This window comes from Dendropsophus ebraccatus, chromosome 8, assembly GCF_027789765.1.
Source record: "Dendropsophus ebraccatus isolate aDenEbr1 chromosome 8, aDenEbr1.pat, whole genome shotgun sequence".
Classification (NCBI taxonomy): Eukaryota; Metazoa; Chordata; class Amphibia; order Anura; family Hylidae; genus Dendropsophus; species Dendropsophus ebraccatus.
The window spans coordinates 22193758-22208093 of record NC_091461.1 but is presented as its reverse complement, the minus strand read 5'-3'; the positions used below and the strand labels follow the sequence as shown (position 1 = coordinate 22208093).

General features: G+C 44.3%; 1 protein-coding gene across 1 annotated transcript in view; it reads left to right on the top strand.

The window, feature by feature from the left end:
• The window catches only part of PYROXD2 (pyridine nucleotide-disulphide oxidoreductase domain 2), a 55363-nt gene that overhangs the window by 225 nt on the left and 40802 nt on the right, over positions 1 to 14336 (top strand). The window contains exons 2-5 of the mRNA XM_069978925.1: positions 8599 to 8618; positions 9604 to 9697; positions 11174 to 11247; positions 11522 to 11674. Coding sequence (XP_069835026.1) covers positions 8599 to 8618; positions 9604 to 9697; positions 11174 to 11247; positions 11522 to 11674 — 341 coding nt within the window. The remainder of the gene's footprint in view (positions 1 to 8598; positions 8619 to 9603; positions 9698 to 11173; positions 11248 to 11521; positions 11675 to 14336) is intronic.

The following is a 14336-nucleotide window of genomic DNA, read 5'->3' as shown; positions in this document are numbered from 1 at the left end:
GTTAGCTGTGGCGTGTACTGTAGTCTGTATGAACAGCATGACATGAGGTCCATATGTGGATAGGATGTTGCGAATGAGGAATAATGTTAATATTTAGTATGCAAAAATGTGATCCTGCCCAATCTCTATGAAAGGATCAGGATTTGTTTTCCTTAGGAGAGGCCCCTTCAAGGAAGAGCATCTATAAGGAGGCCCCTAAAGGAAAGGTCTGTGAATGCAGTCACTGAAAGAACGACTGTCAGCACATGATATGCACATGGTAGCCCCCACAATATGGTGAGCCCAGTCATAAGTGTGACTAGAACAAGATGTATAACAAATTACTTTGATAGGGATCAAATAATATAACTCTACAGGAACAAATCTGCAAAAAAATTCCAATGATATTGGAATAGTTCATACTATTACTGAACAAAATGCACTGTACAAATACCAATAATACCAATGGCAACACCATGCAAGGCCCAAAGAATGCCCACCATCACCATTACTACTAGAGAGTGACTAAGTAATATTACTATACTGTTACTAAATAAAAAATCACTATACAAAGGCCAATATTACCAGCACCATTTGCTAGGACTGCTGTAAAGTTTTTGCTACCTGCCAGGACTTGTCCCCAGCTGTCCATGCCCCCCTCTGCTACACAGACTGCTCCCCATTACCCCCTTTTCACTTATACTACATATACTGCTCTTCATGTTCTCTCCTCTCTCACAAATTGCTCTCTATGTATTCTGTTGAAACCCTACTGCTCCCATGCCTTCCTGTCTTTCACAGACTGCTTGTTTTGGTCCTACCTTTAGACTTCTCCATGTGGTCCAGCTCTCAGAGAGCTTCATTTACACTTAGAAAGCCACCACCTGTAAACCGGCCTCATCCCTGTGCCCCCTCTCTAACATTACCAGGTATCCCATTTTACACATTCTGCTTCCCATGCCCTCTCTCACAGACTGCTTCCAATACTATCTGTTACAAAGACAGCTTTCCATGGCTCTCCTAAGACTTTTCTTACCTGGTCTTCTCTCACAGAAAGCTCCTTGTGGCTCTTCTATTTAGACTGATCCCCACTCTACATAGACTGCTCCATATGCCCCTTCTTACATATCAGATTATTGTATCTTAAATGATTACTATATACTAGGATAATAGAACAGGGTTACACATTTGATCCATCAATGAAGTGACCAGCATAAAACCTATTACCTAAAAATGCAGTGATTCGTGTCAGTGTTTTATTGCTCCTTTTACTATACGAGGCTGTAGCCATTCTATCTGCCCATCATAGCGGTTGTAATTCTCCAGAACACTATATGGGATCCTGTCAGTGCCGATTTGGAATGCAGAATTGTTACCAAAATAGAAGAACAAATGGCTTTACCATCACCATAGGATATGGGCAGGGGCGTAGCTGAAGGCTGATGGGCCCTGGTGCAAAACTTTAGCTTGGGGCCCCCCCATCTCCCCCCGATCAGGCAAAGTCCTATCTAACGTTATATCCAATTACTCTAATGTGCCACCATGTTCTAATGCCCTGTCACTGCCTCCACCTCATGTACTGCACTACTGCCCCCTATAATGAATGGACTGTACTGTGTCATTGTCTAATCATTGTATTCCAATCTTTGACTCTACAGCTGAAAAACTACAACTCTCATCATGAACTGCCAGTTGGAAACGATGGGGGTTGTAGTGCTGCAGATCAGAGTACAGATCATGTAGTAGATGTCCCCTGCAGTCCTATGTAACACCACAGATAACACAGTGATATCTCTGAGTACAGATAATGTAGATGCAGCACAAGCTGGAGCTCAACGTGGTAAAGATACGGCCATAGGACATAGCTTGGGCCGCCAAGGCAGATGTCTGGAGGAGGGGGCGCTGGTACTTGCTGTCATCTGATTAGGTAAGAGGCCCAATCAGATGACAGCATGTGCCAGCGGGCGCAGGGGGACAGATTAGCGCAGTGCTTCCCAACCTTTTCCACCTCGGGGCGCCCCTACTAAATGATGTTCTACAAAATAAGAAAACCGTCATACAGTGACTCACCGGTGATGTCTTCTTTGATCTGAGGCGTCACTTTCCCTTTTCCTCTCCATCCGGCCCAGTCCTCCAAGATGATTCCTTCCAGACACGTTTCATCCCCTTAGAACCTGCGAGACAAACAATTTAGGCTCCGCACATTTCTAGCAACTTCCTTCCCTTCCTCCCTCCTGTCGGCTCCCATAGTAACTGCACTGTTTGGTGTAATGTGCAGTAAAGTGAGTAGGAATGTGGGATGCCCCCTGTATGTAGGATTCCCTGCTGTGCCCCCATGAGCTAATAATGCTTCCAGAGGTGCCCCCATACAATAATAATGCCCCCAGAGGTGCCCTCATGAGCTAATTATGCCCCAGAGGTGCCCCCATGAACAAATAATGGCCCCAGAGGTGCCCTCATGAGCTAATAATGCCCCCAGAGGTGCCCTCATGAGCTAATAATGCCCCCAGATGTGCCCCCATGGACTAATAATGCCCCCAGAGGTGCCCCCATGAACTAATAATGCCCCCAGAGGTGCCCCCATCAACTAATAATGCCCCCAGAGGTGCCCCTATGAGCTAATAATGCCCCCAGAGGTGCCCCCATGAGCTAATAATGCCCCCAGAGGTGGCCCCCCATGAGGTAATAATGCCCCCAGAGGTGCCCCCATGAACTAATAATGCCCCCAGAGGTTCCCCCATGAACTAATAATGCCTCCAGAGGTGCCCCCATGAGCTAATAATGCCCCCAGAGGTGCCCCCATGAACTAATAATGCCCCCGGAGGTGCCCCCATATACTAATAATGCCCCCAGAGGTGCCCCCATACAATAATAATGCCCCCAGATGTTCCCCCATATACTAATAATGCCCCCACAGGTGCCCCCATATACTAATAATGCCCCCAGAGGTGCCCCCATACAATAATAATGCCCCCAGAGGTGCCCCCATACAATAATAATGCCCCCAGAGGTGCCCCCATATACTAATAATGCCCCCAGAGGTGCCCCCATACAATAATAATGCCCCCAGAGGTGCCCCTATATACCAATAATGCCCCCAGAGGTGCCCGCATATACTAATAATGCCCCCAGAGGTGCCCCCAAGAACTAATAATGCCCCCAGAGGTGCCCCCATACAATAATAATGCCCCTAGAGGTGCCCCCATATACTAATAATGCCCTCAGAGGTGCCCCCATATACTAATAATGCCCCCAGAGGTGCCCCCAAGAACTAATAATGCCCCCAGAGGTGCCCCCATACAATAATAATGCCCCTAGAGGTGCCCCCATATACTAATAATGCCCTCAGAGGTGCCCCCATATACTAATAATGCCCCCAGAGGTGCCCCCATATACTAATAATGCCCCCAGAGGTGGCCCTAAAAAAACAAACATCCTACTCACCTAATCGGCGCTGTGTAGCTGCAGGCAGCAGCTCTCCTCCTCCTCTTCGGGCTCCATCTTGCGAGCCACAGGGACAGGACTTCCGGCAGACGTGATGACGTCACATCCTCACGCCTGCCGGAGAGGTCGCGGCCCGGCCTCCCATAGGCTGCTGGTATGAAGTGCCGGCAGCCTATGGGAGAGAATACAGGAGGAGGATGCTGACAGGTCCTTCTCCTGTATTCTGATCGCTTTAATGTTCCGCCCGCTCACTGTGCGGGCGGAACATCAAAGCGATCTGTGCATCCCGAGAAGCTGCGCGGCCGCAGCTTCTCGGGATGCTTAAAGTGACACTGTCACAAGTGGCAAGGGGGGCCGTGCGGGCCCCCCTAGCGTAGGGGCCCGGTCGCCATGGCGACCCCCGCGACCCCTATAGCTACGCCACTGGATATGGGTCTCCAAACTGCAGCCCTCCAGCTCTTGCAATACTACATTTCCCATCATGCCTGGACGGCCAAATCCAAAGCTTTGGCTGTCCGGGCATGATAGTAATTGTGGTTTTGCAACAGCTGGAGGGCCACAGCTTGGAGACCCATGCCATAGGAGATGAAGTGAAGATGTTGGCGCTGTCATATCCTACAATTCCGCTTACAGCTCAGTATCACACGTCTGCACCTGCGTTCTACCAGCAATCCGGATGCGTGGTCATTACTATGGTTTGATTTCATGATAGCTGCCAGCTTCTTTACAGTACAGTGGTACCTTGGTTTAACTTGGATTGAGAGCGTTTTGCAAGAAGAGCTGTCAGTTTTTCAAAATTATGACTTGGTTTAAGAGCATTGCTTTGGTTTAATAGCTCCGAGTATTGGGTGGGATAGTGAGTGGGGGAGGGGCATGGTCTGCATAGCGGGGTCTACAGCCCTGTACTCTGGCCCAGGAAGTCTTCCTCACTTTCTAAATCATAGCAGATCCCTTCAGGTTGGGGCTTGCATTAGGGGACGGGACTGTGGAAGTAATCTCTTCATAGCTGTAACCCCTCTCTCCCCGGACAAAGAGTGCTGCATGTATGTGCCCACATATGCCTGGCTCATTCCTTCATGCTCCCTGCAGTCTCTGTCAGTCCTTGAGTTTCCCATCCTCTTCATTCCTCCTATAATGTGCCTGCACTTCCACTCAGCTATACACACTGTTGCTAAAACGTTCCTACACTTACACTCAGCTATACACAATGCTGCTATAATGTGCCTGCACTTCCACTCAGCTGTACACACTGTTGCTAAAATGTGCCTACACTTACACTCAGCTATACACACTGCTGCTATAATGATTATAAAATGATTTTTGGCGAGTGGAACCAATTGTCTAGATTTCAATGATTTCTTATGGGAAAATTTGCTTTGGTTTAAGAGTAGATTTGGATTACAAACACTGTCCCGGGACGAATTATGCTCATAATCCAAGGCACCACTGTAAATTTATTCAACAGCGTATTTTCTTTCTAATTTAGCTATTTTTCGTTTAGAAAAGTAAAACTGAAACGAAAATATGCTGTTTTAAGTTAAGATACTGTTTATATCATAAAGAAGATGACGGCTATAATGCAACAGACGCGATACCTGATTCTTACAATCGTAAGTAATCATAATACCAATCCTCCACCCAACAGAGCACAGTCTGGCCCCCAGGGGGTTAACTTAACCCCCTGGAGGCCAGACTGTCAGTTTCAGATTAACCAGGAACCTGGGGGGTATTAACATTGGGCAGGCGGGGCAGAGCACTAATTTTTTGTATATTTTCTGTAAATCCTTTAGGCCAGGTTCACACATATTGGCGATGTGACTCCATATGGCCATACTACTGGTCTGTACAATATCAAGAAGCTGTAATAAGTCATAGAAATCTACTAAGGAGGGATAAGTAAGGCACTTTGTCCCATTAATATGCGATCGGACTGAAATAATGAACCACGTTCCATCAATTAGGGAGCTATTAACTATTCTGTGTGCAATAGCATATAGGACGCCTGGTCTGGAGCAGTAATATGGAAGCTTATGTGGCTCTGACACTGTGCCGCGGTCCGGTCTGTAGCCGCTATAGACGGGGAATCATGGTGTTTCTCTGCAGCAACCTGAGATATTTTCAGCTTTCCAGGAAATGTATCTTAAAAATAAATGTACGGAACCGCCAGAAAAATTGAGGATAAATGAAATTTAGTATGTGTTACCATGGTGCCCGAAATTACCAAGAGACATGGTGGCAAACAAGCGAATTCAATATCAGTGTATAAATACTGTGGCTGGCTGTGCGTGCTAAGGAATAACTTGTAGGGCACAAAGTGCAAGATCTGTATCTGGAACCCCCATCTGCTATGTGTCTGGCTGCGGCCCACCACGGGCACCAGGGCCTTGGTGTGATGGACACCTCTGTACCCCTTATAGTTAGGGTGCGGAGGAGCAAAACTTAATTTATTTTCACCTGTTTACATACAGAAATTTATCCTACTATAGTACAAAGTATAGAGATATAGGCCTGAACTCTTCTAATAAAAAAGTTGTGGTTATTAAAGGGTAACGCCAGAAAAAAAAATATTTTTCTTTCAAATCAACTGGTTTCAGAAAGTTATTTAGATTTGTAATTTACTTCTATTTAAAAATCTCAAGTTTTCCTGTGCTTATCAGCTGCTGTATGTCCTGCAGGAAGTGGTGTATTCTTTCCAAACTGACCCAGTGCTCTCTGCTGCAACCTCTGTCCATGTCAGGAACTGTCCAGAGCAGGAAAGGTTTTCTATAGGGATTTTTTTACTACTCTGGACAATTGACCTGGCATGAACAGAGGTGGCAGCAGAGAACAGTGTGTCAGACTAAAAAAACAAAAAAAAACACCACTTCCTTTAGGACATACAGCAGCTGATAAGTACAGAAAGACGAGATTTTTAAATAGAACTAAATTACAAATCTATATAATTTTCTGAAACCAGTTGATTTGAAAGAAAAAGATTTTTGCCAGAGTACCCCTTTAATGGTTGTTGGAGGAATGTTCCCACATTGAATGTATAGGGGACAAGGCAAAATTAGTTTTGGCCCCTCATGGTGTTGCCCCCACCCCTACTCATATTTCATATTCATTTCTTTTTATTATTATGAGGTATGGATTGGTCTCCATTATTAACAAATGGTTGACATTTATTAAACTATGGGGGAGATTTTTTCAAACTGGTGTGAAGTAGAATTGTCTTAGTTGCCCCTAGCAACCAATCAGATTCCACCTTTCATTCCTCACAGATTCTTTGAAAAATGAAAGGTGGAATCTGATTGGTTGCTAGGGGCAACTAAGCTAATTCTACTTTACACCAGTTTGATAAATCTCCCCCTATGTGTTAAATTTGGTTTAGGCCAGGGGTTATGTGCTAATGGTTTGTTCCTTCTAGATCCCCCCCCCCCAGTCCTTCTTGTGTTGCAGGAAGAAATTTGATTGGGTAAACGGTGCCTAATGGCATGGTTAGGTTTAACTCTTTGTTGCTAGGCGCTCCCGCCCGTCCTCCCTCACTTGTCAAAAGACTCTCTCTCGTTCGTCATGTATTTTTGTTAAAGGGGAAGTCGCCAGCTTAGGTTGGGTAAATGTTTAACTGATGAGTAAAAATTTGATGCTTTAAGAAAATGTTATTGATTATGTTATTGGTTATATATATAATTTTCACGTAACTCTTAATAAAAATACGCAGCCAATTTTATCTCCAAAACTTGGTGTCTGTCTCTTACTTTTATTTAGACGTGGTAGTGGTGGCATTGTTTGGGTGGTGGGTGCGATACCATGCACTTACACATGCTGGCAGCTCCCTTTGCAATTGTCGACCAAGGTCTATCCTCTTCATAGAGTCCCACTCGTCTTGGACATTGGTCTGGAGTAGAGATGAGCATTTGAATACCGGTGGCTGAAGAATTTGGATGTAGTCCTAGGGAGTCTGGGAAAACATGTAGTAGTAAGTGCAGGGAAAAAAGCACTTTATAAGCATTTCCCGTTATAAGTGTATATTGGTGATTTGTATAACTTTTATGGGGCAATACAATACTGTAATAAAAAATTTCTCTGGACTTCTCCTTTAAGTATTCAAATACCAAATGATCAGACTCGAACATGCTTTAGTTGCTCCCATCTCTAGTCTGGACACCATGTGGGAAACACCATGAAGAGGCCTTCACAAGAGAACATCACATCGGTCCTACAGGATTATAGTGTGGGGAATATAATGTAAGGTAGCCAACCCCTCTATTCTTCATTCCAGGTAACATCTTGGTCTTGGGACCAGTATTACAGCCATTTTCCTGAAGTATCTCGGCAGCCATGTTACAGCGCAACAACGCCGGGGCACATGTTTCTTGTACTACTGTGAGCAGATAGTTTGGCCTAGACATGCCTCTAGTGTCTATAAACCTGTTACCCATTAAGTATATCAGGGATGTCATTGATCGTCAATTGCAAAGTCAGCTGCCAGCAGCGGATCTTGATGATCTTCATGCCCAAGTACATTCAGAGTGACAGAACATTCCTCAGACAACTAGTAATACCATGGCAAGGCATGTAACTGCGTGTTTTTGTGCACATGGCACTTATACTCCATACTGAATAAGTTAAGATCTTTTTATTATTTAGTAGCTATTTTTTTATCCTTTGTATATCATTAATATTAGGGATGGTCCGAACCCTCCGAGGTTCGGGTTCGTATGAACCCGAACGCTCGGCATCAGATTCCCGCTGTCTGCCCGCTCAGTGGAGCGGGTGGATACAGCGGGAGGACCGCCTGGAAAACTGGGATACAGCCTATGGCTATCGCTGTATCCCAGTTTTCCAAGCGGTCCTCCCGCTGGATCCGCCCGCTGCACGGAGTGGGCAGACAGCGGGAATCATTACCAAGAGTTCGGGTTCGTACGAACCCGAACCGAACTCGGTTCGGACTATCCCTAATTAATATGTGTATTAGTGATGAGTGTGCTCAAGACCAATCATTCGACTTTTTATTACCGGTGGCTGAAGAAGTTGGAAAATGTGGATACAGCCTATGGCCTAGGGCTGCATCCCACTTCTTTAGCCACCGATCAGACTCAAGCACGCTCATCTCTAATGTCTATCGATCCTTTGATTTGACACTATCTCCACCTTTATCCTGTATATATAATTCTGTGTTTTCTCCCTTTACAGGACACAACGGCCTGGTAGCGGTAAGTTTTATAACTTTTTTTTTTCCACTTCATGGGTCATGTGACTGCTACATGTGACAAACTGATTCCATAGTATTAGTAAAACGCTGACCACAAGGAAACACCCTATGTAAAGTTGCTTACCTATACAGTACATTATGACTATAGTCATTTATTAACCTTGTACTTTGCTTTTGTTAAAAAAAAAAAAGACAGATTCTGCATTTTTTTATAAGTACCAATAATTCTGCGATGTATAGGTAATTTGTCTTTATAATTTCAAGAATTTCGTGAAAAAAGGTCAAATCCATATTACAAGAATAAGAAAATGACTAAATATTTCACATTTATTCATACGGAATATCAGCTCTACTGTGTCTGTATACTGTAGAGAAGGGTCATCCAAGGGCTGTAGAGACTCTATTGCAGGGTGACTCAACCTGCGGCTCCCCAGCTGTTGTAAAACTACAACCTCCATAATGCCCTAACAACTCAAGGCTGTCAGGGCATGATGGGAGTTGTAGTTAAGCAACAGCTGGAGGGCCACAGGTTGAGGGACGCTGCTCTACTGGGAGAAAACATTGTATGGGAGAATGTCTACGTATCATCATAGAATTCCAAAAAGCATCATCTTATGATCCTTATGATGACAAAAAAATATACTACCGCCTCATGGCTCCTAATGATACTGCTAAAATGAGCAGCTCTGCTCTACTGATGTAATGCTGCCATACCAAATGTGTTGTGTGTGTGAATGTATGTACGTATATATTTCTGTGAGTGTCACTGTGCAAACGTCAATGTGAATGTACGTTACAATGTGTGTCTCACAGTATGTAGATCAAAATTACAAACGAGTGAACCCAGCCGTGTGGACCTCTACATGTGGCAGAGCTTTTAGTGTACAGTGTGGCAGCATTACTTATTATGAGACCACTGACACTGCGTACCTGTCCATGTTTATTACATAATCTTGTGTCTCTTGATCTGTCTTCTCGTCCTGTAGGCGGCGTATCTGCAGAAATCCGGGGTGAACTGTGTGGTTCTTGAGAGGCGCCATGTGATTGGCGGAGCAGCAGTTACTGAGGAGATTGTTCCAGGTGGAGTTTTATATTAAGCTATAAATGATCTGATTGTTCTGGGACAATGTCACTAGCCTTGATGACTATGATGAAAACAACATTGTTCCCCATCCATCCAAAAGTACAATAGGAGTGGCGGCAGCAGACCACTGCTATATGCTATGGGCTCCCTGGACAATCAATCGATCACCCAGGCAGCCCCCTGCACCTCTCCGCAGCCCCCCCCCCCCCCCCCCCCGCGCTGCCGCCACGCGTAATAGCGGCAGCAGCAAGCGGGGAACGAGGAGCAAACGAGCGCTTACAGCTCCTTGCTCCATGTAATAGGTGCTTAAGGGAAATTATAATATCCTCAGCATTTGTCACACTTGTCAAAGCACCAAAAACCTAACCGCAATGTCCTAATAATAATTGTAGATGTCAACTGATAGAAAAAACTATGGATAAATACACCATATTGTATCCGATCACACCATAATACCGTGACTTGGTAACACCTCCATACAGTAACTGGACATCACCACCATACAGTGACGGGATATCACTACCATACAGTGACTGGATATTACAGCAATACTGTGAGTGGAAAATATTCACATACCATGACAGGATAACACCACCATCTCATAACAAGATAATGCTACCATGCCATGACTTTTTAATGACTGGAAAATACCACAATACTGTGAAAGGATAGCACCACCATACAGTGCCTAGATACTACCACTATGTCATGACTGGATAACACCACCATATCATGACTGGATAACACTCTCATTCTATGACTGAATTACACCACCATACTGTAACTGGATAACACCACTATACGGTGTCAAAATAGCACCAACACAACTTGATTGGATTATACTGCCATATCATGGCTGGATGACACTCATATTCTATGACTGGGCAACACCACCATACTGTAACTGGATAACACCACCATGTCATTAGTCATGATTAGATACTACCACCATACCTTGAATGGATTATACTGCCATATCATGACTGGATAGCATCCCCCATTCTAAGACTGGGTTACACCACCATACTGTAACTGGATAACACCACTATACTGTGTCAAAATAGCACTACCACACCTTGACTGGATTATACCGCCATATCATGACTGTATAAAACCATCATACAGTGAGTAAATGATATAACTATATAATGACTAGGTCTGTGTGTTCAGACCTCCAACAATTGTTAAATAGAAGCAGGAGAAGCACTCGGCTGAGCACTTCTCTCCCTAGCTTGCAGCTTCCCCCATTTCACGGCAGATGAAAGATTCTAAAAGTCTATGGAGCCCGTCTCCTGCATAGATAACAATGAGTCGGGGAGTGAAGTGCTCAGCCGAGTGTTTCTTACAGCTCATTTTAGCAATTGGTGGGGGCTCAGCACTCAGACCCTGACCAATCAAATCCCGTATCAGCATTATTCTAGCTAAACTATATTTATTTTTATTTCTATTAAATGTACAATATTGTTGAATAGGTTTCAAGTTCTCAAGAGCGTCCTATCTCCTCAGTCTCCTAAGACCACAGATATACAAGGACCTGGAACTAAAGGTGAGCGTTCTACTCTTATCCTCTATTCCCACTATTGTAGTGTGAGTACAGCAGACTGTCCATACATACAATGAGTTAAAGAGATGAAGTGAATAACATTGATGATCCCACAACAAGTTTAGACTACTAGGTTGCAAGATAACTGGAAGAACTGGATCATTGGAGGTTGGTCCAGTAGGTCTCCAGTTGGTCGGGTGGGTCACTGGGTCTCGGATAATTTTTAACAGAATTTCCATTATTATGTCATTTTTTCTTTTAATATTATTTCTTCTAGAGACATGGACTGAAAATTTATTTCAGAGACCCCCATGCATTCACTCCATTATTGGAAAATGTGAACGGACGTCGTCCGAGGTCCCTTACTCTTGGGGGAGATATGGCTGAGAACCAGAGGCAGATAGCTCAGTTTTCTGAGAAAGATGCCAAGGTATGTGTCTATGATACAGTTACAGCTCATGACTGGGATCAGCATAGTACAGTGGGGAAAATAAGTATTTCATACACCAATTCCAATTTTGCCATGTTTTCCCAACTACAAAGAACTGAGAGGTAAGTCTTTTTTATTGTAGATACACATCAACTGCGAGAGGCAGCATCTATTTAAATACATTTCAGAAAATCACATTTGATTTTTAAATAATTGATTTTTAAAAAATTGCATTTTATAGAATGAAATAAATATTTGATCACCTAGCAACAAGCAAGAATTCTGACTCTCATCACAGACCTGTGAGGTTTTTCTTTAAGAAGCTTCTCCTACTCTGCACTCATTAGCTGTGATAATTGCACCTGTTTGAACTTGTATAAAAAACACCTGTCCACGCATTCAATCAGTCAAACTCAAGCCTCTCCGCTATGGCCAAGACGAAAAGACTGTCTAAGGACACCAGGAACAAAATTGTTAACCTGCACAAGGCTGGAATGGGCTACAGGACAACAGACAGGCAGCTTGGTGAGAAGGCAACAACTGTTGGCGCAAATATTAGAAAATGGAGGTAACACAAGCTGACTGTTAATTTTCCTCGGTCTTAAGCTCCATGCAATATCTTGCCTCATGGGGTAAGGAAGATTATGAATAAAAGAAAAGTCAGTAATTAGCCCAGAATAACAAGAGAGAACCTGGTCAATGAGCTGAAGAGAGGTGGAACCACAAACTCAAAGATTACAATTAGTGAGGGTACTATTACACGGAATGATAATCAGCCGAATTGGCCCAATTCAGGCGATTAACGCTGATCGTTTATAAAGATTTGAACCTATAATTGTCGGGCTGACAGGCTGCTCAGCCAATCACTGGCCGGGACCGCCGCGGTCAGTGATTGGCTGAGCGGCCTGTCAGCTGAGACAGGCCGCTCTGGTGATGGAGCACGCGGGACCCGGGGAGAAGAAGACCGCAAGAGGAGCCCTGCAGCCTGGACAGGTAATGTATAAAGAAAAAGCAAGGGCTGCCAGAACATCGGTAACGATGTCCCTACAGCCCTTGTTAAACGATAATCGGGCCGTGTAATAGGCCCAGTAAACGATTTCTCGTTTACAGTTATTATCGGGCCCCCATCGGCCCGTGTAATAACACCCTAACACACTACACTGTCATGGATTAAAATCCTGCAGGGCATAAAATGTCCTTCTGCTCACACCAGCATATGTCCAGGCCCATTTAAAGTTCGCCAATGACCATCTGGATGATCCAGAGGAGGCACGGGAGAAGGTCACGTGGTCAGATGAGAACAACACATAACTTTTTGGTATCAACTCCACTCGCTGTGTTTGGAGGAAGAAGGATGAGTACAACCCCAAGAACACAGTCCCAACCATGAAGCATTGGGTGGAAACATCATTCTTTGGGGGCGCTTTTCTGGGGGCAGGAGGACTGCACCATATTGAAGAGAGGATGGATGGGGCCATGTATTGCAAGATTTTGGCCAACAACCTCCTTTCCTCAGTAAGGACATTGAAGATTGGCCATAGATTGGTCTTCCAGCATGACAATTACCCAAAACATACAGCCAGGGCAACTAAGGAGCAGCTCCGCAAAGCCCATATTACAGGGGGCGATGGAGAGGAGCAAACGAGTACTGTCAGCGCTTGCTTGTTCCTTGTTCCTTGCTCGGTGTCAGCACTATTACATGCGTCGGCAACGAGCAGGTAAGAGCCGGTAGGGCAGTGGGGAGATGCGGGGGGTCACCCGGGGGATGGCTAGATCATTCAGGCAGCCCATAGAAGATAGCAGCGGTCTGCTGCCACCGCTCCTATTCCACGGAATGACGGCAGCAGATTGCTGCTATCTAAGTCATTTGTTTTTCAACATGTTGAAAGACAAATGACAGACAATGATCAGCCGACATCGTTCATGTCGGCTGAACATTGTCTCCTATTACATGAGACGATTATTGGCCGTAACGGCTGATATTGGCCGAGTACGGACAATAATCATTTCGTGTAATAGGTCCTTAAGAAGCATTTCAAGGTCCTGGGGTGGCCTAGCCAGTCTCCACACCTGAACCCAATAGAAAATCTTTAGAGGGAGCTGAAACTTAATGTTGCCCAGCGACAGTCCCAAAACCTGAAACACCTGGAGAAGATCAGTATGGAGGAGCAATCCCTGTTGCAGTGTATGCAAACTTGGTAAAGAAAAACTTGGTTGAAAAGTCACTAATCCCTGTAATACCATGATGGAATAAACACACTTTTTTGTACTTTAGATATTTGAAGTTCTAACTGGAGTATAGGACTGGTAACTTTGCTCCATCCTATTCTTTTAAAGTTTTACTTTTTTCTACATATGAACACAGCCTCATGCTGGAAATAGGAGTACTTTGGATTTTTTCTATTTGAATTACAGGAAACGTCTGACCTCTGTAATTGCAAACAAAGGTTTCTGTAAATATTTAGTTCTGTTTTTCTATTGTATCAAGAACTTATTTTATATAATAAAATACAAAATAATTATTTAAAAATTATCCAATGTGATTTTCTGGATTTTTTTTTATATAATCTGTCTCTCACAGTTTAGCTACGATATAAGGCTATGTTCACACTACGTAAAACTACGGCCGTTGTTGCCTATGGCAACAACGGCCGTAGTTTTA